At 39.0% G+C, this 26437-nt stretch overlaps 1 protein-coding gene across 1 annotated transcript in view; it reads left to right on the top strand.

The window, feature by feature from the left end:
- LOC124722247 (serine-rich adhesin for platelets-like) overlaps positions 1-26437 on the top strand; it is a 218441-nt gene that overhangs the window by 61021 nt on the left and 130983 nt on the right. Inside the window, exons 7-8 of the mRNA XM_047247437.1 lie at positions 3645-4335; positions 15541-15707. Coding sequence (XP_047103393.1) covers positions 3645-4335; positions 15541-15707 — 858 coding nt within the window. The remainder of the gene's footprint in view (positions 1-3644; positions 4336-15540; positions 15708-26437) is intronic.

Raw genomic sequence — 26437 nt, 5'->3', positions numbered from 1 at the left:
CCTTTGAAGATAATCTGTTATGGTGCATTTGAAATCCTCAAATTTCTTTGTGATGACATTTTCTCCACCTAGAATGATGACACTGTCTTTTTTTGTATATTCTCTCTTCTTCCCCTCTGTTAGAACAATGTCCTTTAACTGAGTGTTAGGTTTTTATAATAGATGAGACATAGCATGTTGGGTTATTAAATTGTTCATAATATTTGCTCATTGATGTCCGTGACTGTCAGAAATCATTAATATGTTGTGACTCTTGTTATCACTGTGTATCATTATAAGTTAATACACCAGCATAGTTAACATAGTCACACTGTCATTAGTTGGGTACTTAAGGCACAAATGAAACGAGAAATCACTGAGCATGCCGTTGTAAACCCTTTGTGTACAGGGCAATGTCAACCAAGAACCAAAAGACTGCGTATGTTGAAAGACAACAAGATAACCATTATCAGATGTTGTTGATAATGAAATGTTAACTAAAAACAAATAAGCAAGTAATTGTTAACTTTTTCCGTCTGTTGTTTGACCAGGCACAGAACAGGATTCCAGGCATATATGCTTCTTATGCTTTAAACACTGGCCCTCCAGGTCCATTGATGGCCCAACTTATGTACAAATGCCACAGCTGCATGGGATGTGGTAAACAATCGCCTTACGCAAACTGAGATCGTCCTCTACAGACCCTTAAAGTGTCCTAATCCTAGCTGGTGGTCAAAAAGCACAACTCTCACCATATTTTCTGAGAATACATCTGATTTGTTTGAAATACTACCTGCATGAGAAATGAAAGCTGTAGACTTAGCGACACATCATTATTGCCATCACTCATCTAATTCTCGATTGATGGATAGTTTTGATATAAACTTTATATAATAAACATTTATGTTGGTCAGTAATTTAAAATTTTTCCTGCCAGTCTAAGTTTGAAGTCTATAGACTTATTAACTACTTTTCTTAGATGCTTAAAACTTTGTGCACACATTTATGACATTGTTATCTAAAAAGCAGACTACAATCAAATTATTTCAATCAATAGTTTTGATACTATAAATACATAAATTAGGCAATCAAAATTAAGGTAATTTTTTTTGTAGTTAATAAGGGTATATTTTTCCTCCCGGTGATAGTAAGCTGGTGTCTGTAGTCTACTTTTCTCCAAATGGTAGCCTGAAGTATCACAAAAAATTTCAGATCTTTAACTGAAATATTTTTTTTCCCCACCCATAAAACAAACATGTCAGAAAATTTGATTCTTGGGAAATTCAGTTTAAAGGTACATTTCCTCTGCTACTCACCTCTGTTGTTCTTAAAACCCTCCAGTTGCATAATATTCTTGGTTTGTGTGTTCCTCATCTTCTCTCTTCTTTTCTTGCTCCTCTTTGCTATTGTGGCCTCTTTAGTTGCTTCAAGAACCCATTTTTGCCTTTGGCCACTCTCAAGGAATCGATTGACATCAGTGCTTGTCTCATATTGAAACCAGGAATTAGTCCCAACAACTCTAAAACATCACATTTGCTAACTGCCCCATCATTAAAGCAAATAACTGTATCTAATACACCTAATCTCATGGTATTGAAACCAACACACACAGTTTTAGGCAGGTGTTCCCATATCACATGGTTGAAGCATTCATTAACATTTTGTCTCTTTCCATGTAAGCACCGTGACAATAGTTTAGTGTCACTTAGGTCCCTGTATATGGGCTTAATTGCTTCCAATACCTCAAATGGCGGGGAGTGATGGTGTGCATGAGTCTTACCATTTACTACTGCATTTTTGTATCTACACCATGTGTCTACACCACTGTTGCAGAGAGCATGCTGTGGATGATCATCCATAGAAGCTTTATGGAAAAAGGTAGCCCATACTGCTTTCTTCATGGCCTCATTATTTTCTCGTTACTTCTTATGGCTAAACCATAATAGAGCTGCAGTTTGTCCACCTTGATGACCCTAACCACCAATTGGTTCGCCATCACTGAGCTTTTTCCCCTTCATGTCTTTTATTAGCTTAAGTAAACGTGTGTCCATCCTCTTTTGGACATGACCAACACACTGTAACTTTTCAGTTTTTACAGTTCTTTCACAAGGCATATTTTCGTACACATTTGCAAACCCTTTGGAGTCTTCATCTCCAAGGTACTTCACATACCGTACACCATAATTCTCTTCTGACCTTTGAAATATTCTGAGAACTCCCTCTGATTCCATTCCACCACTGTACCTAGAAAAATTCTGAACACAAACATGATCTTGGTTATTTCCTTTGCAACCATGGCAGTACAGTACTTTGTCATACATTCTTTGTCAATCACGTTTCCATTTTCTAGGGATGTTGCAGTGATAACACCATTCGGTAGAAATGACCACATTCATGTCCCATCAAAGACTGCAGCTATGTCAATGTCACCTTCATTGCATAACACAGTTTCTTCTACTGCTTTCTTCATTGACGCAGCACTCACTTGACCAAGACTTTCAAGAAGTAGCTGTGTGTACTTCTCAAATCTTGTAGGTGGGGGCAAATTCATGATAGCACAAAATGTTTGAACTGCCTTTCTACTCTTCCCAATACACCTCATTCCCTACGCAAGTGTTATAAACTCTTCCTTCACACAATCCAGAAGAATACCCAGTTTTAGTTACCCCACAGAAATCACAAAACACTTGTAACTTACTAGCCACACCTTTCCTGCCTTCAAAATCGTTGACAATTTTAATACCACCTTTCCTCAAAGTGCACACACAGGAACATTCTTTAGAAGCGAACATAAAGCACTCAATTCAACCATTATGGAAACACATTCCGTTACAGTGTTTTGATCATATTTTATAGAAATGTCACTCTGGGTACTCAAATATTTTAGCTTCTGTCTTGAGGCACTTGGCAGAGTCAACATAATAACCAGTTGGTTTGTGGATGTAATTACACAGTCTACTTTCCAACGAAGTAAACCAATTGCCATAAAACTTACATTTTTCCGTTCCAAAACATGTTTTTGGAGGCATAACTACTTCCGTGAATGACACAGCACCAACAACTCAACAACGTATGGTAGTTTGAACACAAACAACTCTTGAAAACCATAGATACCCAAAGGAAAACAAAGGAGCATTGGAAAGCGTGTGTGCTAACGGGGCTGCCAACTCAAAAAACGATTACTCAGTGTATCTTTTTAAAGTGCAAAATAATAATGACGCCATTTGACATCCGACCGCAGCGGAAACGTGGTCGTTGCTGCATACCAACATATATTTTAATTTGTTTGTAAAGATGTTCCTGATGTCCGAATCAATTCATTTAACTTCCATTTTGTTCACAAAACTCTAAATATTGATTTAAGATGGGGAAAAAAAATCAAATTTTTTTCCACATTCTTAGTATAATGACTGTTCCATGCGGCTCAACACAGTGGTGTAAGTCTTTCAGTTGGACAACACATTGGTGGCTTATGAAACTACTGTTGTTTATGCGATACTGTTGGAATAAATATGGGTTCAGAATTTAAAATTCCTCCACATACCACAGGAAATGTGAAATGTAATGGCTTTATCAGCTGTTTTGTGGAGCAAATGGCAGTGAGAATTAACATATTGTTCTAATTATTTTTAAGATATACTGAAGTATTTTATGTTTCATTTCAGGTTCTAAGGCTTGTAGCAGCACAGGGTACAGTGCAACTGCAGTCAATTCAGACACCTAGTGGTCCCACACTTATTGCAGTCCCATCAGGCTCAGCATTGAGTTTTCAACCGGTGTCTCAACTTACTTCACCACAGCAGCCGCAGACTCAGTCACAGCAAACATCCAAACTAACAAATCAACATGTGTCTATACAGACATCAAATACCATTCTTCCAGCTGTCTTAAATAATATTCCACAATCCTTCCAGCAGAATGCATCAAGAACAAGTCTCCAGAATAATGCAGCAGTTACCAACTTGAACCTTAATGTGCACAATTTGAGTCTGAATGTTACAAATGCAAATTCTGCAACATGCTCTCATAATAGTGATATTTCAGGAGACTCTTTACCATCCTGCCAGAGTTGTTCTGTCACTCAGCAGACCCCAAATAGTTCAAATATTGTGTCAGAGTCGCCTGTAAATGTGAACTTGAATGTGAATGCAAGTGAAAGTGCTTCAAAGAGGAACTCACCCAGTGGACTTCATAATACTCCTGAGGTGGCTAAAGAAAATATAGAAACAGTTAATATTAGAGAATCAAATGGAAACCAAATGGTGGCTCCAACTCCTCTGCCTCTAAACAGGAAAAAGTCTAAGAAGAAGAAAAAGAAAAATAAACTGGATTTAGCCAACATCATGAAGTTGTCAGGTAAACTTAAACATTTCTAACATTGTATTTATATCTCTTACTTCAGTGACAGTTTTTTGATGTATTATCTAGCTCTGGTGATTTCCAGTGGTGGCCAGTTATCATGTGCTCATATGCTACAGCACACTGTAACTATCACAGTAAAATGATGCTACATCTCTTTGAATACAAGCTGTAAATCCCACTGAAATTATGTGGTGTCTCTTCAAATATGAGCCAGAAATTACACTAAACTTCCATCATTTCTCTTCGAATGTGTGCTGGTATACAAATAAAATGGATGTAAACGTGTGTTGTAGTACTCTCTCCGTGGTAAATAGAAACCGTTGTCGAGTGCTGAAATGATGGTTAGCCATTCTACAATCACTGCAGAGAAGGGGCGGGCCACACCTGTCTGTTTATAACTGTACCTGCTGTGATGTGACATCACCTCTTCCAGCATTACGAGTGCTATGTTGCTCTCGGCTCAATGTCAGTATTTTTATTTGAATGTGTGTGTGTGTGTGTGTGTGTGTGTGTGTGTGTGTGTGTGTGTGTGTGTGTAGAGTACAAGGGATTTTTGAGGAGTGAGTGACGTAACTATGCCATGGCTGAGTGGTAAGTACCCTGACTATCAATTCATCAACTTGGGTTCAGTTACCTCTGCTGACATTTTTTTATTCTATTCCTTGCAGTGTTAAACTATTAATTGTAAAATTTAAATATGTTTCAACAGTTCAATTTATATAGGTGAAGTTAACATTCAATTTAGTAATGATTAGTAGCCATTCATTTATGAACATAGCATAAGAAACTGTGCGTGTGATATATGTTGTGAACCCAGTTCAGTTACCTCTGCTGACATTTTTTTATTCTATTCCTTGCAGTGTTAAACTATTAATTGTAAAATTTAAATATGTTTCAACAGTTCAATTTATATAGGTGAAGTTAACATTCAATTTAGTAATGATTAGTAGCCATTCATTTATGAACATAGCATAAGAAACTGTGCGTGTGATATATGTTGTGAACCCAGGGCTGGTCCGAGAATGTTTTTCCACACAAGCAACTTTGGCACCCTCCCTTCCTCTCCTCCATCTCACACCCACCTTTTTCCCAAGCACTTTGAACTGTGTCATTTTTCATTACTAATAGTCATACGTATTGTATACAAATCTTGTGCTCAGGTGCCCTGAGTGGCCACTACCAATTGTGTGTACACAGATCTTACTATTGTGGCACCCCTCTCGGCAAGGGCCTTAAGCCAACCCTGTCTGAGCCACAGCTGCAGAGATTTTTTTTTTTTATTTTTTTTTTTTTTTTTAAATGTGTGAGCCATTGTCTGGGTGTACATTTTATTGTGATTGTTTCTGATGTTCTGTTGGTGGCATTTCTGTTTAAGTGAGCAATCCATTTTTTCATACATTCACATTCAAAAAGGCTTCCATTTAGTTTTAATTTAAGTGTTATTTATTTAGGGCAGATTATCATCTTTTGCCTTAGATAATTTAGATTTAGTGCATTAAAAAAAATCTCGAGGACAGAGGTGGTGGAGGAACCCACTATTAAAGTGTTTTTTTGTTAATGAGCCATGTGGCTACTATTTATAGCACATACAAGCTGCATGTTAACACCATGAAGTTTCAGCTCATTTGCAATCATATGGAAACTTAAAGAACTAATTTAATACATAATTACTTAAATGAATCAAGCAGTTAGTGTTAATTATCCATAATGTATAGTTTTATAGACATTTATGTCTAAAACTTCTATACTGGGAGAAACATATACGAGGGGCATTCAGTAAGGAGTGCAACACATTTTTTCTCTTGCTAAACTTCGATTGAAACAATGTGGAATTTGTTTGAGGATGTGATGGAATATTCTTTTTTAAATCCCTATAGTTTAGGAAGTGTGATAGATGGTAGCACTATATTGCAGCCTTCAAAACGGTGTCTCTAGTGGAGGTACATACCAAGCAGAGAGCTATCATTGAGTTTCTTTTGCTGTAAAACTAGAGCATCACATTTATTCATAGGTGCTTGCAGAATGTCCATGAAGACTTGGCAGTGAACAAAAGCACAGGGAAGCATTGGGCGAGGCGTCTGTCATCGTCCCAACGAGGTCACGCAAAACTGTCTAATCTCCTATGTGTCAGCTGGACACACACAGCTGTGACTTCTGCAGTGTTGGAACATGTGGACGCTCTCATTCAAGACAAGTGACAAATCAGAATAAAACAACTCACTGCGCAGCAGGATGTCTCTGTTGGTAGTGCTGTCACACTTGTCCATCATGGAGTACTCAAAGGTGTATGCCCGCTGGGTTCCTCACTGCATAACGAAGACTTTAAAGAACAACAAAGGACCATCTGTGTGGAATTGCTTGCACAATTATGAGGCTGATTGTTATGACAATTTTTTGTCAAACATTATTACAGGCGATGGAACATGGGTTCATCACTTTGAACCGAAAATAAAACAGCAATTCTTGGAGTGGTGCCACACCACCTCTCCTCTGAAGAAAAAGTTCAAAGCTGCACCCTCAGCCAGTAAAGGCATCATTCTTCCCTCGACTCTGAAGGGGTTATTCTGTTTCATGTCCTCCCTCATGGAAAAGTGATCAACTGTGAAGTGTGTTGTTCTATCCTCAGGAAATTGAAGAAACGACTTCAGCATCTGCATCTATATCTACAGTGATACTCCACATTCCGCTTTATGGTGCATAGTGGAGGGTACCCAGTCCCACTACCAGATATTTCCTTTCCTGTTCCACTTGCAAATAGAACCGGGAAAAAACAACTTTCTACATGCCTCCATATGAGCCCTAATTTCTCCTACATTCGTGATCCGTATGCGTACTATATCGTGTAGGTAACATTCTGCAGTCACTTTCAAATGTTGGTTCTCTAAATTTTCTCTTTAGTGATCCTTGAAAAGAATGTCACCTTCCCTCCAGTGATTCCTATTTGAGTTCCTGAAGCAACTCTGTAAGATTTGCATGTTGTTTAAACATACCAGTAACAAATCTAGCAGCCTAACTCTGAATCTCTTCCATTTTGTCCTGTAATCTGATCTGGTACGAATCCCAAACGCTCAAGTAGTACTCAAGAATAGATCCCACTAATGTTCTGTATTTGGTCTCCTTTACAGATGAACCACACTTTCCTAAAATTCTCCCAATAAACCCAAGCCAGCCATTCGCCTTTCCTACCACACTCCTCACATGCACGTTCTATTTCATACTGCTTTGTACTGTTATACCCAGATATTTAAACGGCATGACTGTGTCAAAAATGACACTATTAATGCTGTATCCAAACATTATGGGTTTGTTTTTCCTACTCATCCGTACTAACTTACATTTTTCTACATTTAGTACTAGCTGCCATTAATCACACTAATTATCAATTTTGTCCAAGTCATCTCGTATCATCCTACAGTCACTCAACGTTGACACCTTCCCATACACCATGGCATCATCAGAAAACAGCCGCATACTACTGCTTACCTTGCCTGCCAGATCACGTTTGTATATAGAGAATAATAGCAGTCCTATCACACTTCCCTGGGGCACTCCTGGGGATACCCTTGTCTCTGGTGAACACTCACCATAGAGGACAACATACTTGGTTCTATAACTTAAGAATCTTCGAGCCACTCACATATCTCTGAACCTATTCCACATGCTAGTATCTTCTTTAACAACCTACAATGGAACACCATGTCAAACACTTTCCAGAAATCTTGAAATATGGAATCTGCCTATTGCCCTTCATCCATAGTTCACAGATCATCATGTGAGAAAAAGGCAATCTGAGTTTGACACAAGTGATGCTTTCTAAAACTATGCTGATTTGTGGACATAAGCTTATCAGTCTCCAGAAAATTTATTATATTCAAATTGAGAATACATGCAAGAATTCCGTAGCAAACTGATGTTCAGGATATCGGTCTGTAATATTGCGGGTCCATTCTTTTTCCCATCTTATACACAGGAGACGTGCTTTTTTTTCAGTCTCCTGAGACTTTGCACTGAGTGAGAGATTCACACTAAATGCAAGCCAAGTAATGGACCAATGCCATAGAGTACTCTTTGAAAAACCAAATTGGGATTCCATTCTGACCTAGTGATTTATTTGTTTTCAACACTTTCAGTTGTTTCTCTACACCAGGGATGTTTATTACTATGTTGTCTATTCGGGAGCCTGTTGATGGTGAAACAGCCGTATGTCTGAACGATTTCTTGAATGTGAAATTTAGGACTTTATGTTTCGTTGTGCTATCTTCAACTGACACATCAGACTGGTCAAAAAGTGACCGGATAGAAGCCTTAGACCCACTTTGTGATTTAAATAGAACCAGAATTTTCTTGGGATATCTGGCAGATCTTTTGCTAACATGTAACGGTGGTGGTAGCTGTGTGCTTCACTCTCAAATCTTTTCACAGATGCACAAATCTCTACTAAACTTTGCCTGTTGTTATTTGCCCATTCTCATTTGAACCAGGAGTGCAACAGCCTCTGTTTTCTCAGCAGTTCCTAAATCTCATTATTAAACCATGGTGGGTCTTTTCCATCCTTAATCCACTTACTAGGTATATAATTCCCCAGCCCACGATTTACAGGCAGTAGCCACTGGCCGAGACACAGGCAGCAACTGGGAAATAACCGATTTTGTGACATTTTACAAGTTCCTAACCATAAGAGAATTGTATAGTTTCATCTGTGTGCCTTAGTAGTTTAGTTTGTTGAGTTTCTGTGTGCTAATTTAATTTAATAGATACAGTTCTTGCATTTTCGTTTGTGTTGGAAAGTAAACCAATTTTGTGACACATTACAAGTTCCTAATCAGGAGCAAATTATTTTATCTTACCTGAGTGGTTTGGTAATTCAGTTTTTGAATCTCGTCATATTAACTTAATTTATTAGACATAGTTCTTGCATTTTCCTCAGTGTCTACAGTAGATTTCTGTAGCGCATATCGATGGCTGTTGTATGTCTGGGTAGTGTAGTTTTCCACAGTGTTTAGCATGGATAAGGACTGTGATTGCTGTGGTCGCAGTTGGCGAAAGACTTTCCAGGGCATCACATGTAAGGCCTCCCCAGTTAGTCTGACAAACAGGTACCATGTGCTGTCTGTGGTTGACACTGTCACACAGCCAGATGCAATCATGTGTCCTATTTCCTCTGAAACTTCTCAGCCTGCAAGATCTGGGTGGTCACACAGGGTGGGATTGTTGTTAATTGAGAGTTCCAATGTTATGCACGTTATGGGGTCCGTTAGGAGCATGGCAAGAAGGCCAATGTGCACTCTTTGTGCATAGTAGGTGGCATCATTCCAGATGTGGAACAGGTCCTTCCAGATGTCGTGAGAAGCACAGGGTGCTGCCAACTACCATTGGCAGCTCACGTCGGTACCAATGATGGGTGTCACTTTGGATCAGAAGAGATTCTCTCTGCTTTCGAGTGGCTATCAGAAGTGGCAAATGCTGCCAGTCTTGCTTGTAAGATGAAATCGGAACTCATCATTTGCAGCATAGTTGAAAGGACTGACTGCAGAGGATCTGAACCAGAGGCTCGGACAGTTCTGCGACTGCGTAGGCTGCAGGTTCCTCAACTTGCAACATAGGGTGGTTAGGTTTCGAGTTCCGCTGAATAGGTCAAGAGTCCACTACAAAAAGGAGGCGGCTACATAGGTGTGGCATGGACTGGGCGGTTTTTTTAGCTTAGAGGGTCTCGGGGAAACACAGTAAGGGCTTCAGTCTCAAAGGGTTCAGTCAAACACAGGAAGACTGTACATACAGGAACTATCATAATAATAATTGTAAATTGTTTTAATTGTGTTGGGAAAGTACCAGAGCTCCAAGTGCAGATAGAGAGCACTGATGCTCAAATCGTTATAGGCACTGAAAGATGGCTAAAACCAGAGTTAAGTTCAGCTGAAGTTCTTGCGAACAACCTAACAGTGTTCCGAAAGTATAGCCTAAACACAGTTGGCAGAGGCATGTTTGTTGCTGTTAGAAGTAGTTTATCTTGTTGTGAAATTGAAGTAGATAGTTTCTGTGAGTGAACACAGGGTTGTCGTCACGAGATTTAATATTGTAACCCACAGATCCTCCAAAAAATAAGAAAATTAAAAAAGAGGCAGATAAAAATTTACATCATTCCTTTCTGAGAAACAATTTCCACACCTTCCAAATTAACAATGTAAATGTAGACCAGATGGGGCTTGAATTTAAAGAAATGATATCAACAGCTATTGAGAGATTTATACCAAATAAATTTACAAATGACAGAGCTGATACCTCTGATGGTACACAAAGCAGGTCAGAACACTGTTGCTGAAACAACAGTAAAAGCATGCCAAATTTAAACGAATGCAAAATCTCCAAGATTGGTGACATTTTATAGAAGCTCGAAATTTAGCGTGGACTTCAATGCAAGTGCTTATAATAGTTTCCACAATGAAACTTCGTCTCGAAAACTGACAGAAAATCCAAAGAGATTCTGGTTGTAAGTGAAGTGTTCTAGCAGCAAGACACAATTAATGCCTTCTGTGCTCAATAGCAAAGGAAATATTGTCAGCGATAGTGTTGCCAAAGAAGAGTTACTAAACACAGCCTTCAGAAATTCTGTTACAAAGAAGACAAAGTAAATATTCCAGAATTCAAATGAAGAACAGCTGCCAACGTAACTTACAAGTAAATATTCTCGAAGTAGTGAAGCAACTTAAATCGTTTAATAAAAGCAAATCTTCCGGTCCATACTGTATACTAATCGGGGTCCTTTCAGAGTATGCTGACACAGTAGCACCATACTTAACAATCGTATACAGCTGCTCACTTGACAAAAGATCCGTACCCAAAGATTGGAAAGTTGCACAAGTTACACCAGTATTCAAGAAAGATAATAGGAGTAATCCACTAAATTATAGGGCTATATCATTAACGTCGATATTCAGCAGGATTTTGGAGCATATATTGAGTTCAAACATTATGAATTACTCTGAAGAGAAGTGGATTTGGAAAACATCATTTTTGTGAGACACAACTAGCTTTTTACTCACACTAAGTGTTGAGCGCTGTTGACAAGGGATTTCAAATTCCATATTTCTAGATTTCCAGAAGGCTTTTGACACCATACCACACAAGCGGTTTGTAGTGAAATTGCATGCTTATGGAATATCATCTCAGTTATGTAACTGGATTCATGATTTCCTGTCAGAGAAGTCACTGCTGGTAGTAACTGACAGAAAGTCATCGAGTACAACAGAAGTGATTTCTGCCGTTCCCCAGTGTGGTGTTATAGGACCTCTGCTGTTCCTTATCTATATAAATGATTTAGGAGACAATCTGAGCAGTTGTCCTAGGTGGTTTGCAGATGATGATGTCGTTTATCACCATAAGATCAAATGAAATTGCAAAACAATGTAGATAAGATATCTTTAAGGTGCGATAATTGACAGTTGATCCTAAATAATGAAAAGTGTGAGGTGATCCAGGAGTACAAAAAGGAATCTGTTTAAACTTCGGTTACACAGTAAATCGGTCAAATCTAGAAACCTTAAATTCAACTAAATACCTAGATTACAATTGCGAACAACTTACGTTGGAAAGAACACACACAAAATGTTGTTTGGAAGGCAAACCAAAGACTGTGTTTTTGTTTTTTATTGGCAGAGCACTTACAAAATGTAAGAGGTCCAGTAAGGACACTGCCTGCACTATGCTGGTCCGTCCTCTTTTAGAATGTTGCTGCATGGTCTGGGGTCTTAACAGATAGGATTAACAGAGTGCACTGAGAAAATGCAAAGAAGAGAAGCACTTTTGTATTATTGCAAAATAGCTGAGACAATGTCACTGAAATAATATAGGATTTGGGGTGGACATAATTGAAACAATGGCATTTTTTGTTGCGCCGGAATCTTCTCATGAAATTGCAATCACCAGCTTTCCCCTCTGAATGCGAAAATGTTTTGTTGACACCAACCTACATATGGAGAAATGATCATCATAATAAAATAAGGGAAATCGGAGCTCACATGGAAAGATATAGGTGTTTGTTTTTTCTGCAGATATGGGTGTTCATTTTCTCTGCGCACTGTTCGAGATTGGAGTAATAGAGAATTATTGTGAATGTGTTTCGATGAACCCTCTGCCAGACACTTAAGTGTGATTTGTGGATTATCCAGCTTAAACTTTGGCCATAATTCTTCTACGTCCGTTTTGTGGGAACTTAAGTGATGTCAGGATTCTAATTGAGATACGAACATCTGCTTGTCTGCTCTTTCTAGCAGAAACACACTCATAACCTTTTTAACTGATTTATTAACTTCCATAACCATAATTGCTATAATGACATCATGGTCGTAAATTACCATTTCTATACTGACTTTGTTGATAAGGTCTGAACTGTTTGTAGGTAAAAGGTGTAAGATATTTCCATTGTGGGGGGCTGCTGAACTAGCTGCTCAAGACAGTTTTCAGAAAACTTGTTCAAAAGTATTTCGCATGACTGTCTGTCTGTACTCTATGCAATGAAACCATAGCCATTCCAGTGTATATTCAGTATACACTGAACCCTAGACACTGCTGACCATAGACAGTGTTGGAATGACTCTAGAACTGTCACAGCAGAATCAAGTGGCCGATAAAAATATCCAACAATTAACTTGGTTTCACCTAGACCTGTTTTACGTGACCAGATAATTCGGTCACACTCAACTTTGATCTCAGTAGTGAGAATACTTTTGTCAACAGCAGTGGCCTCTTATACGTCTTTCCAATATACATTCCATGACTCGCTAAATATATCTGAACTTTCCACTTCAAGTTTGAGTCAGTTTTCAGTCCCGAGAACAGTATGAGTGCAAGATCTTTACTGGAGGGGAATAAATTCGGGGACTTTGTTACAACTACTTCGACACTTTACTGATAAAATTTTGACAGTCGAAGTGTCTTTGCTCTGAATGCATTCAGACTTCCCTTACTGTGTATCAACTGGCAAGTGTTCATCAGAGTACCTCAAACTATCAACGAGCCTAAAAAACCCCGTGCACTCCACGTGTACTCTGCTACTCGAGTAGCTGCTTCCTTTGTGTAATGAACCCCTGACCTACCTATGTGGGAGTTCTACAAATCCTCACCCTCCTAATGCAGGTCTATAAATCTGCAGTCAAGACCGTCGCAGAGTTGGCGTATCCTTTGGTTGAGACCCTCCACTCAGCTCCATAGCAAAAGACCCTGATGATCTCTGGGGACAATGCTGTAAATTGGGAGCTCTGCTTGCTCCCCACATGTGAGGGCAGCAGCCTTCACCCCCTTCCACCAGCCACCTCTATGACCTGAGGATGCCCTCAGAATGCATGCGACAGAGGTTGTTGGTTCCATTGTCAGCCACAACTTGCAGACAACTGCACCCTGCATGCTCGATAGCCACGGGCCAGGCCACTGCCACACCTTGGATGAGGCCTCCCAGCAGGCATACCAAGTGCAGACTGGCTTTCTTTTGTAGGTGGTATCTTGAATTTTACACCACTTCTGGTTGGCTACAAGTCTGGATCCAGCAGCTGCAAAGGCAACTGCTTTGAAGGACTCATGAGATGTGTCATTATAACATGAGCCGGCGCTAATGCGAACCTGTTTACAAGGCCGTCTATAATACTGAAATCATCACAGGGATCAAGAAGATGAAAAACTGTCGGTGAAAGACTTTGGTACCCATGCTGTACTTGATGGTCTTTGTGTTTTTGTTGGTGGTAGCTTGAATTTTGCACTTTTTAACAGTGATAAATTTAGTCATTTTAATGGATGGCTTACCGTGGGTATTGCTTGTTGTGGAGTTATTGAGAGTATGTTCATTGCCATAAATATTCAAATGAAGTCTTCCTCCTCCTTGACAACGCAAGGCCCCACAAGTCTGTGTACCCAAAAGGAGCTCACAAAACTTCATTAGACTCTTCATCATCCAGCCTACAACCCTGATCTCGCACCTGATCTGTGTGGAAAGCAGCTACTAATGCAGCAAGACGTCGGTTGCGATGTTGACTAGTGGAGTGGTACCATGTGGGCATACAGGCCTTCCCAGTTAGGTGGTGTACGGGCGTCTTATTGAATGGAGCTTATGTTGAAAAACAGGGTTTTGTAGCCAATAGAGTGGGGAATTATATGGTGTATTGGAATTCTGAATAAGGCCAACCTGTTTTTTTTTTTTTTTTTAAACTGTTGCTTTACTTATTTGACACCCCTTGTAATATGTACAACATATTAATTAATTATTGTTTGTTAAAGACAGGCATTGGTTGATAATTAATTTATTGTATATTGGTTGAAAGTGTTGTTGCACTAGGTGACTGATGTGAACATTCTGCTACGTACAAATAAAATGGAATTTTGCTTTCTCCATTGTAAACAATGATTAAGAGGATAGTGACTGGGTGAACTTAATTCGTTGATAAATGTATCCTCTCTGATGCACAAATATAAAAAACTGACTTGAAAGAACTCTAAAATTACAAGGAGGCAGGATGGCTGGTCACAACATTCAAAGGTGAAATTCTGAGTATGACTGATAAACATCTACAAAAGTAGAACCAGAATAAGTCAGGGAATGTTAGAGAGGAGAGGCAGGTCACCTGTGTTTTGGAGGAAAAGGAGACAAAGCGGATGGAGGAGGTACCAGAGACAGTAGGCAAGTAGTAGTGGAAAATAGAAATTTTGTTTTCAGCTGCGAGGCTTGCTTGAATAGGTCAATTGTTGCGGAGGCTACACATGAAAGATTAAAATTTCAACATTACATATGAAAGATAAACGTGAGGGTTAAATAACTATCATGTCATGTAGTTGTAATCTGTCGGGTAGTTTCAGTGATAAATTCTGCTTACTTTGTATTGTATCTCCTCATTCACATGGTGTGTTTAAAGTAGGAAATGTCACAGATAACAAATATTATTGTGTAGTTAATTTTTGACTAATATGGATCAACAATTTGGAGTATATTATGTAGTCCGTAGCTGTAAAAGTTAACTTAGGAACTGCCCAAAGACAGATTTTAGGAAAGATGTATGACATTTATTGATTAGTTTAATTCTTTTCTTAATATCTCACTTCTTGTATTTTGTGATGAATGAAAGAGTTGATAGTAGAATTAAAACAAAAACCAAATTTTAATCAGTTCTCAGTCAGATATTTTATTGTGAATGCTATGTGTTTTGCAATCACATGCAGGTATTGGAGATGAAGATGATATTGCCATGTATGAAGCAGAGGAACAACCAATTACACCGTCGGCTGTTGGTCATGTTCATTCAGTTGACCAGTTGCAGTCTGATAGCACTACTCACCCATCACAAATGTTGAACAACATCCCATCAGCTCCACAGATTCCTATGCAGGTAAGTAAGATTTACATAATGAATAAATCACTCTCCTGTTCATGGATTCTAGAGGGGAAGAAGTTAAGTGGGTGCTAGTTCTTATTGTATGTCAGCAGTTGTATGCATTTCAGTGGTGAAAGGCAAAATGACACTAACTCAATGGAAAAGAACTTCACCACAAAAAATGCACTATTTGATACTACACAATTTTTATGTGAGGTACAGGTGCATTGTGACCTTGTGTGTTGTGGTCTTCAGCCCAGAGACTTGTTTGATGCAGCTCTCCATGCTACTGTAGCCTGTGCAAGCTTCTTCATCTCTGAGTAACTGCTACAACCTACATCCTTCTGAATCTGCTTAGTGTTTTCATTTCTTGGCCTTCCTCTATGATTTTTACCCTCCACACTTCCCTCCAGTACTAAATTGGTGATCCCTTGATGTCTCAGAATATGTCCTACCAACTGATCCCATCTTGTAGTCAAGTTGTGCCACAAATTACTATTCTCCCCAATCCTGTTCAGGACCACCTCATTAGTTATATGATCTACCCATCTAATCTTCAGCATTCTTCTGTAGCACCACATTTCAAACATTTCTATTCCTGTCTTGTCCAAACTATTTATCGTCCGTGTTTCATTTCCGTACATGGCTACACTCCATACAAATACTTTCAGAAAAGACTTCCTGACACTTAAATCTATATTTGATGTTAACAAATTTCTGTTCTTCATAAACGCTTTCCACACCATAGCCAGCATACATTTTATGTCCTCTCTGCTTCGACCATCATAAGTTATTTTGCATCCCAAATAATGAAACTCATCTACTAGTTTAAGTGTATCATTTCCTAATCTAATTCTCGCGGCATCACCTGATTTCATTCGACTATATTCCATTATCTTCATTTTGCTTTTGTTGATGTTCATCTTGTATCCTCCTTTCAAGACACTGTCCATTTTGCTCAACTGTCAAGACACTGTCCATTTTGCTCAACTGCTCTTCCATGTCCTTTGCTGTCTCTGACAGGCTTACAATGTTGTCGGAGATGGTCAGAGTTTTTATTTCTTCTCCATGGATTTTAATTTCTACTCCAAATTTTTCTTTTGTTTCCTTTACTGCTTGCTCAATGTACAGATTGAATAACGTCGGGGATAATCTACAACCCTGTCTCACTCCATCCTCAATCACTGATTTCCTTTTGTGCCCCTCGACTCTTATAACTGCCATCTGGTTTCTGTACAAATTGTAAATAGCATTTTGCTCCCTATATTTTACCTCTGCCACCTTCAGAGTGTGAATGAGAGTATTCCAGTCAGCATTGTCAAAAGCTTTTTCTAAGTGTACAAATGCTAGAAACATAGTTTTGCCTTCCCTTAACCTCTCTTCTGTGAGGAGTTGAAGAGTCAGTATTGCCTCACGTGTTCCTACATTTCTCTGGAAACCAAACTGATCTTTCAAGAGGTTGGCGTCTACCAGTTTTTCCATTCGTCTGTTCAGAATTCGTGTTAGTATCTTGCAACCATGACTTATTAAACTGATAGTTCGAATTTTCACGCCTGTTAACACTTGAATTTTTTGGAATTATTATATTTTTCTTGAAGTCTGAGGGTGTTTCGCATGTCTCATACGTCTGTCTTGCTCACCAGATGGAAGAGTTTTGTCGTGGCTGCCTCTCCCAAGGCTATGAGTAGTTCTAATGAAATTTTGCCCTCTCTTGTGGTGTTGTTTTAACTTAAGTCCTTCAGTGCGCTGTCAAGTTGTTCACACAGTATCATATCTCCCATTTCATCTTCATCTACATCATCTTGCATTTGCATAATATTGCTCACTAGTACATTGCCCTTGTATAGACCCTCTATATACTCCTTCCATCATTCTGCTTTCCCTTCTTTGCTTAGGACTAGTCTTCTATCTGAGCTCTTGATATTCATGCAGGTGGTCCTCTTTTTCTCTGAAGGTCTCTCTCTAATTTTCCTGTAGGCAGTATCCATTTTACCCCCAGTGAAATATGCTTCTACATCCTTACATTTGTCCTCTAGCCATCCCTGCATAGCCATTTTGCACTTCTGCTGATCTCATTTTTGAGACATTTGTATTCCTTTTTGCGTGCTTTAGTTACTGCATTTGTATATTTTCTCCTATCATCAGTTAAATTCAATATATATCTTCTGTTACCCAAGGATTTCTACTAGCCTTCGTCTTTTTACCTACTTGATCCTCTGCTGCCTTCACTATTTCATCTCTCAAAGCTACCCATTCTTCTTCTACTGTATTCCTTTTTCCTGTTCTTGTCAATCGTTCCCTAATGCTGTCTCTGAAACTCCCTACAATGTCTGGTTCTTTCAGTCTATCCAGGTCCAATCCCCTTAAATTCTGCCCTTTCTTCAGTTTCTCGAGTTTTAATCTACAGTTCATAATCAATAAATTGTGGTCAGCGTCCACATCTGCCACTGGAAATGTCTTACAATTTAAAACCTGGTTCCTAAACCTCTGTCTTACCATCATATAATCTATCTGAAACCTTCAAGTGTCTCCAGGTCTCTTCCACATATACAATCTTCTTTCACAATTTGTAAACCAAGTGTTATCTATGATTAAGTTACGCCCTGTGTAAAATTTTATCAGGAGGCTTCCTCTGTCATTCCTTAACCCCCCAGTCCATATTCACCTCCTACTTTTCCTTCTCTTTCTTGTCCTGCTATTGAATTCCAGTCTGCCATGACTATTAAATTTTCGTCTCCCTTAACTAGTTGAATGATTTCTTTTACGTCGTCATACATTTCTTCAATCTTCACCATCTGTGGAGCTAGTTGGCATGTAAACTTGTACTACTGTGGTAGGTACGGGCTTCATGTCTATCTTGGCTACAATAATGTGTTCACTATGCCGTACGTAGTAGCTTATCTGCGTTCTTATTTTTTTTATTCATTATGCGTTATTCATGCATTGTGACCTATTAGCTTTATTTTGCACTTCTAATGATTATCTATGCTTAGGTATGTCAAAATTTTCCATTCTGATCTTGTGGAGCTTAGGCTATAATGCATGTAGGGAGTGTTTGTGTGTACTACTTAGCTCTTGAGCATAGGTTCCAGATCAGTTGATAGTTTGGTTAGTTGCCTCTTTCATAGATGCACTAGACCATCACAGAATTATCCTGGTTAACCAGAGTCCACAATTTGCATTTGTTCGTACAAGATTTGCATTTGTTCCATTTCATATCACTTCAAATATTTTATGTTTCTACTGACCTATGTATGGGACCAAAGCAATTTATGTTCATGGCTTACACTAATGATGCATTCAAACAGTATGAGGATTGGAAACTTCCTGGTAGATTAAAACTATGTGCTGGACCAAGTCTCAAACTGGGGACCATTGCCTTCCACAGGCAAGTGCTCTATCGCCTAAGCTAACCAAGCACAACTCACAATCTGTCCTCACAGCCTTACATATGCCAGTAGCTTGTCTCCTACCTTCCATACTTCACAGATGCTGTCCTACAAAACTTGCAAGACTAGCACTTCTGGAAAAAAGTATTTGCATAGACATTGCTTCGCCATACCCTGGGGGACATTTTCACTACCTTGTTTTTCACATGGTAATGTGCTTACAATCCACACTTTTTGGTAATTCTTTTATGTGTTTTAATAGCAATGATGTTGCCATAGTTCTCAAAGGCACACATGATGTTACAGTCAAATTATTTCACTATACCCTACTCACTACTATTCTGCAAGTTCATATGTGTCTGAAACCATCTTGAAGTCAGGGAACAAGTCAGTCAGCATGCAACTACTGCATTCTAGTGACAATCACAGATGAAGAGAGTGAAGTGCATCCCTTATGATAGTTATTTATTTTTCTAATCCAGGGATAGAAGGGGGGGGGGGGTGTTACTTAAAATATAGTCTTTGACATAAGTACATCAGTACTGTGAAACAGTAAAAGTGGCCTGATACAGGTTTCCTCATCCATTTATATACCTATATGCTCAACGGGTAACAAAATTGACAGTTGAACATTATTAATAAAATTAGCATAAGACAAAATTTCATGTGTTGCTTCTTTGTTTGTTCAGCAGATAGAGGTTTGCTGTCATATTCAATGGAAACTTTTCTTACAACCCATGTTATAGTAATTGGGTAGCATTTAATTTTTGTTTGTGTGTTATGTTGCAGCTTCATTTGAAATTGTTAATCACAGCTCCTACTGTTTCATAAGTAATTTAAACAATAGCAGGTATTTACCTTCCCTCACCTTGCCTGACTGCCATGCAGAGAGTATGAGCAGAGTATTGTCTTCCATAGACCTGTACCCTGACACCAACCTCATTGTGTGTGTGTAGTCTGTGTCCTCCATAACCATTTCTTTATTTTCATTTGCTATTCAGTTTTTCATATTAACAACGTCCTCTTTAAATGAGTTGGGAAATTGATTTCTTTGTTTGGTATCTGGGTATGACAACTATTCTGTAATACATCAGTTATATTGTGCAGCTCTACTTACTCGTTATGAACTCTGCTATGAAAGATGTTTTATACCAAGTACAATGATAAGTAATTAAATAACAATAATTTTATTATAACTTTTGTGGTGGGGAAATATGCGCATCAAAATATTATGTTAAGAAGGCCAACAGATGCTCCTTAACAAAACACCACAAAGGTATTGCAGTGATTGTGTATTATGTGGTTGCATAATAGTGCCTTCAACTCAACCACACCATTGTTGACATATACCCAACAAGAACAGTGAGGCAGTGTTTGTTATTCTCGTGACAGGGAGTGAACTTGTCTAAAATCAACAAAAAAGTGGAGGTTAAGTTTGGAGAAAACTGTGAGATGATGTTTACTATGAACAGTGGAGCAGAAGACCATATGCTTGTGAACTGAGATGTTGAAACACTTCATAAAATCACCAAGTTGGTCTAAGACATCTATTCAGTCACTCATTGGCCAGATTGGTGTGCAGAAGAAGATAGCAAAAGTGAAGTAAACATTTTAAATTTCGCTTTTATGAAATTGTTCACATAGGAGAATCATACAAACATACCATCATTTGACCATCACATAGACTCCCGTATGGAGGATGTAGTAATAAGAATTATTGGTGTAGAGGCACAACTAAAAGAGCTGAAAGCAAATAAGTCGCCAGATTGTGATGGAATCCAAGTTTGGTTTTACGTAAGAAATCTTTGAGTCACTCACATACCTGGGAACCTATTCTGTATGCTTGTACCTCCATTGAGAGTCAACAGTGTGGCACAGTGTCAAATGCTTTACGGAAATGTATGAATTTGGAATCTGCCTGTTGCCTTTCATTCACGGTTCACAGTATATTTGCAGCATTGGCCCCCTATTTGGCATGCATTTATTGCAAATCTCTCGCTCAGTTCAAAATTCCAAGTGACTGGAAAAAAGCACAGGTGACTGTTGTATATAAGAGTGTTAAAAGAACAGACCCACAGAATTACAAGCAAGTATCCCTAACATCAGTTCGCTGGAGAATCCTGGAACATATTCTCAGTTTGAATATAGTAAATCTCCTCGAGAAGGAAAAGCTTCTGTCCACAAATAAGTACTATTTTAGAAAGCATTGCTTGTGAGATACAAAGCTTGCCCTTTTGTCTCATGATATACTGTGAACCGTGGATGAAGGGCAACAGGCAGATTCCATGTTCCTACATTTCCGCAAAGCATTTGGCATTGTGCCACACTGTCTACTCTTAATGAAGGTATAAGCATTCCGAATAGGTTCCCAGGTATGTGAGTAGCTTGAAGACTTCTTAACTAATAGGACCCAGTATGTTGTCCTCAACAGCAAGTGTTCATCAGGGAGAAGGGTGTCATCAGGAATGCCTCAGGGAAATGTGAAGGTGAATGGTCAACTCCGATTTGTTGGGAGAATTTTCAGAAGATGTGGGTCATCTGTAAAGGAGACCACATATAGGACACTAGTGTGACCCATTGTTGAGGGGTTGGGACCTGGGCCATTTCAAGTTAAAGGAGACATTGAAGCACAAGCGGACTGCTAGATTTGTTTTCGATAGGTTCAAACAGCATGCAAGTATTATGCAAATGCTTTGGAAACTCAAATGGGAATCACTGGAGGGAAAGAGACGTTCTTTTCGAGGAGCACTATTGAGAAAATTTAGAGAACTGGCATTTAAGCTTACTGCAGAATGATTTTACTCCCACCAATGTACATTTCACGTAAGGTCCATGAAGATAAGATAGACAAGATAAGATAAGAGAGATTAGGACTCCTGTGGAGGTATATGGACAGTGGTTTTTCCCTCATTCTGTTTGCAGACGTAACAGAAAAAGAAATGATTAGTAGTGGTACAGGGTACCCTCTGCCACGTACCATATGCTGTCTTATGGAGTACAGATGTAGATGTATATTTCTCAGCTATTGCGTTGGATGATCCTGGGTAAACTGTACAATATTTCTACAAGGCGGCTACTTCTCACCTCCAGATGTGACTATATCTAGCTAATGTGGATCACTAATTTATACTCTGGTTAGCTAGAAAAGCACAGCCATCGAGACGCGATGCTATAATGTCATTGCAGGGAATGTTGACATGTAGAGCACCCTGTTGGAGAAAGGAACTACAGACTCCACGTATTCATGGCACTGGAATGCGCAGCCAAAAGTTTCAGAGCCCAGTAAATGAGCACGGACTACGCATCAGTGCCTGACTTCTATTCACCATTGATGTTGTCTCGCTGAATTCATTTGCCTGCAAATGATTATTCTTTAGAGACACCAGTCATGGTTCCCACGCTTTGCTGAACTGAAATTTTGTGTCTCTGTTAATTAAATCATTAGCAATATGTATTTTTTCTGGTTCTTTAATTACAGTGTCAGTACGAGGTAAACGAGAGGATCTTGCTCTCTGTAGTTCCATGTAATTTGCCATATTGAGACAATGTTCAACAGTAGCAAATTTCTGTGCCTGACCTAGTCTAATGTGCTGTTTATGTTCAACACATCTATGTGAATGTAGTCATCATATCTGTCTTCAGAATTGTCATATGTCTGGCCAATGTATGACTTTTCACACACACAAGAGCTTGTATATTCTTGGTCTCCTGTGACCAAGGTTATCTTTTACAGAACTCATCATCATTCTTACTCGCACCAGAAGATGCAAAATACGAGGTGTATTCAAAAAGTATCAGGAATTCTGAATTTCATGGGGTGTATTAGTCTGGTTCATAAGATTTTTCGTCATTGTTTAGGTAAATGTGTCTGAAATGTATCTGTACACTGGTAGCCATATTGGATGTTTAGTCTGTCATCAGTTGTCAAGAAGGTTGGATCTGTTTGATTAAACTGTTGAATATTGCTTTTGGTGGTTGTGCTGTGGGTAAAATAAGGTTTTATGAGTGGTATAAACATTTTCCAAGTTGGCCTTGAAGACACTGAAGATGACGAGTGTTCTGGGTGCCCCTTCACATCAATAACTGATGAAAATATGAAATAAGTGAAAGAAATGATTATGAATGATTATTAAATCACAATCAGAGAATTTGATGATGATGTTGACATATAGTTGGCTCATGTCATAAAATCCTTGCAGATGTTTTGTGACAGAAACATGTGGCAACAAAATTTGTGCAATATGCACCTGCTCATACTTGCTTGTTTCTGAACTTTTGGTGAAAAACAGCACTGTAATGATATCCACAGAGGCCAGGTCTTGAAAGTACGGAGGAGGAGGCAGCACAGTGTTTTTTTTTTTTTTTTTTTTTTTTTTTTTTTTTTTTTTTTTTTTTTTTTTTTTTTTTTTTTTTTACAGTAGTCACGCACCTACAGGGATGAATATGTAGGTGTATAATCACGATGCAAGAGCCGTGAACTGTCTTACCACATTTCACGCAATTTCCTTCTCACATTTTCTCGCAGGCATCGCAACACGTCCCGATAGTACCATTGATTATCAGTTCGTCCCTGTGACACAAATTCATGAAGGTGTAACCTTTCAAAGTAAAAGAAAAAAACTATCAGCATGGCTTGGACATTTGACATGATCTAATGAGCTTTTCTTGGTCTTGGAGAACCTTTCGTGACCCATTTTGAAGATTGAACCTTGGTCTCGACATCATAACCGTAGACCCACATCTCGTCACCAGTTATGATTCTCTTAAGTAACATCTCGTTCTCATCTGCACGATCAAAAAATTCTTGACAGACTGTGAGACAAAGGTCTTTCTGGTCTTGACTCATGAGCCGTGTGATAAACTTGACAGCAACGCAATGCATTCCAAGACACTGTGTCAGGATTTCATGATGTGATCCAGCTGAAATGTTGTATTCTTCTGCCGGCAGGGGTGGCCGAGCGGTTCTAGGCGCTACAGTCTGGAACCGCGCAACCACTACGGTCGCAGGTTCGAATCCTGCCTCGGGCATGGATGTGTGTGATGTCCTTAGGTTAGTTAGGTTTAAGTAGTTCTAAGGTCTAGGAGACTGATGACCCTAGAAGTTACGTCCCATAGTGCTCAGAGCAATTTGAACCATTTTTTGTATTCTTTTGCAATCTCTTGGACAGTCAGTCTTTGATCAGCGTGCACAGTTTCATTGACATTCCTGACATGAGGGTCGCCAGTAGATGTCGAGGGGCATCCTGGAGGAGGATCATCTTTAACTTCCGTCTGGCTATTTTTAAACTGCGTGAAACATTCATAACACTGAGTACTGTTTAAGCACTCATCACCATAGTCTCTCTGCATCATTTGGTGTGTCTCTGTAAACGTTACCTTGAGATTTGTGCAAAATTCACAAACTGTGTGACACAACGTTCTTCTCAATACGGCACTGAACAATAACTAACAGACATACAACAGAGAAACTTTCGGCAGTTACACATTAAACACACGTATGTGTAGGGATGCCAACCGTATTTCGCTCCAACACACCATTGTCCAGTTCTAGGCGCTTCAGTCTGGAACCGTTCGACCACTACGGTCGCAGGTTCGAATCCTCCCTCGGGCATGGATGTGTGTGACATCCTTAGGTTAGTTAGGTTTAAGTAGTTCTAAGTTCTAGGGGACTGAAGACCTCAGAGGCTCAGAGCCATTTGAACCATTTGAACACCATCGTCACAAAATTACAAACTTCCAGAATTTTTTTGAACAGACCTCGTAAGTGTATAATATCTGACGTGCACTACCTTGAAGGATATAATGTAGACAAATAAATAAAATTATTTTCAAAAAATGAAAATTCCCACTACTTTTTTAACATGCCATGTATACTATATTTGATGTTTTTTGAAGGGCACACTGCCAACATAAGGCAGGAAAACTGTCATAGCTGAGTTCTCGTCTCTTTCTTCTGGTTGTTCTTGAGGATTAATGGGTGCTAGTGAAAATGCATTGCATATCTGCGTATCAGAATACCCGTTCTTGACTGACACTTTGCTGATATGACTAAACTTTGCTGACTAACTCTCCAAATCTGAGGTACCCCAAACACTGTGAATAAATAAATATATGTAATACACCACTGTGTTGCGTTAGGTAATGACAGCTTGTAGGTCATGGATACAGGGTGGTGTATGTTGCTTAATGAAACACACAGTGGCTCAAGAAGTCATCCTCTATTCTACAAACTATGATGTCAATAAACGAGATGTCTTGCTTTTTCTCCATTTCCACAGTGAAAAATTTTTTTGGGTGGAGGGAGTTTAAATGTTCCAAGATCAGAGGATTGTTATTGCACCCAGTGGCCATACATCAAAGGTACCCAAAAACATTTATGTTTCAAAATCATAACTGAAGTGCTTTGTCCTCAAAGTCTTCCATAAAAAGGTTAGTTGTCATGCAAGGCAGAGGGCTACCTAAAGCAAAACCATGTTTACTCAAAAGATTGGTTGTTGAATAAAAAATAAGTTGAGGTAAGCAAATGTTTGAACAGATGTAGGGTGCCCTCATCTAGCTTAGCTGCTGTCAGTGGCAGTGAACCCACCAGAGACAATCGTGTGAACAAAAAGATCACATCAAAACTCTTTAATATTTTGGATTGTTCGAGATGCAAGTTTATTGAGACACCATATGAAATCTTCTGAATTTCAAATATGGTGTTCACATTCCCATACCAAAGAGATCAAGAGAGAAGCCAGATAATTTGCTAGGTATACACATGCTGAGTCTGCTTCTCATTTCTCTGGTCGAGGCCTCTGGATTGTCAAACTACCATGCAGTAACATTATAGCCCCACCCCTTGGTTTCTGTGCTTTTCTAGTGAACCAGCGTCTAAATTGGCAAGCCGCAACAGCTAGCCAGTTGCACCAGAAGCCGATAATCAGCTTCCTCGTAGAAATATTGTGCAGCTTAGATAATACTGTCTGCTGCATCTCCCGAGAACCTTTCAAACAAGGTCATCCATAGGCTATAGCAAATTGTGTAACCAATGGGCACTAAGATGACTTTCCAGTGATCACAAACATGCAATGTCAAAGGAGCACTAGGACAACAATGAACATGTAGGAGATTCTTGTCTCAGTTAAATTGTGGCAGTATATGGCTACTGGTTGCGCAGTCACAAACCAGAAACTTTAAAAGATGCTGTAAATTATGGAAGCATCCTTTATGTTTAGTTATATCAAAGGCCCAGTATTGTTACATTTTCAGGAGAGGGGTCAAACTATAACTAGTGTTCACGACAGTTAGATGTAAGTAAGGCAGTTGGAACCTGACATTTGATAAAAATCCCAGAGTCTTCTCTTACAATGAGTA

The sequence above is a fragment of the Schistocerca piceifrons genome, chromosome X (assembly GCF_021461385.2).
Source record: "Schistocerca piceifrons isolate TAMUIC-IGC-003096 chromosome X, iqSchPice1.1, whole genome shotgun sequence".
Taxonomy (NCBI): domain Eukaryota; kingdom Metazoa; phylum Arthropoda; class Insecta; order Orthoptera; family Acrididae; genus Schistocerca; species Schistocerca piceifrons.
Note: the sequence above shows the minus strand (reverse complement) of the source record. Positions and strands in the feature narration are given on the sequence as shown.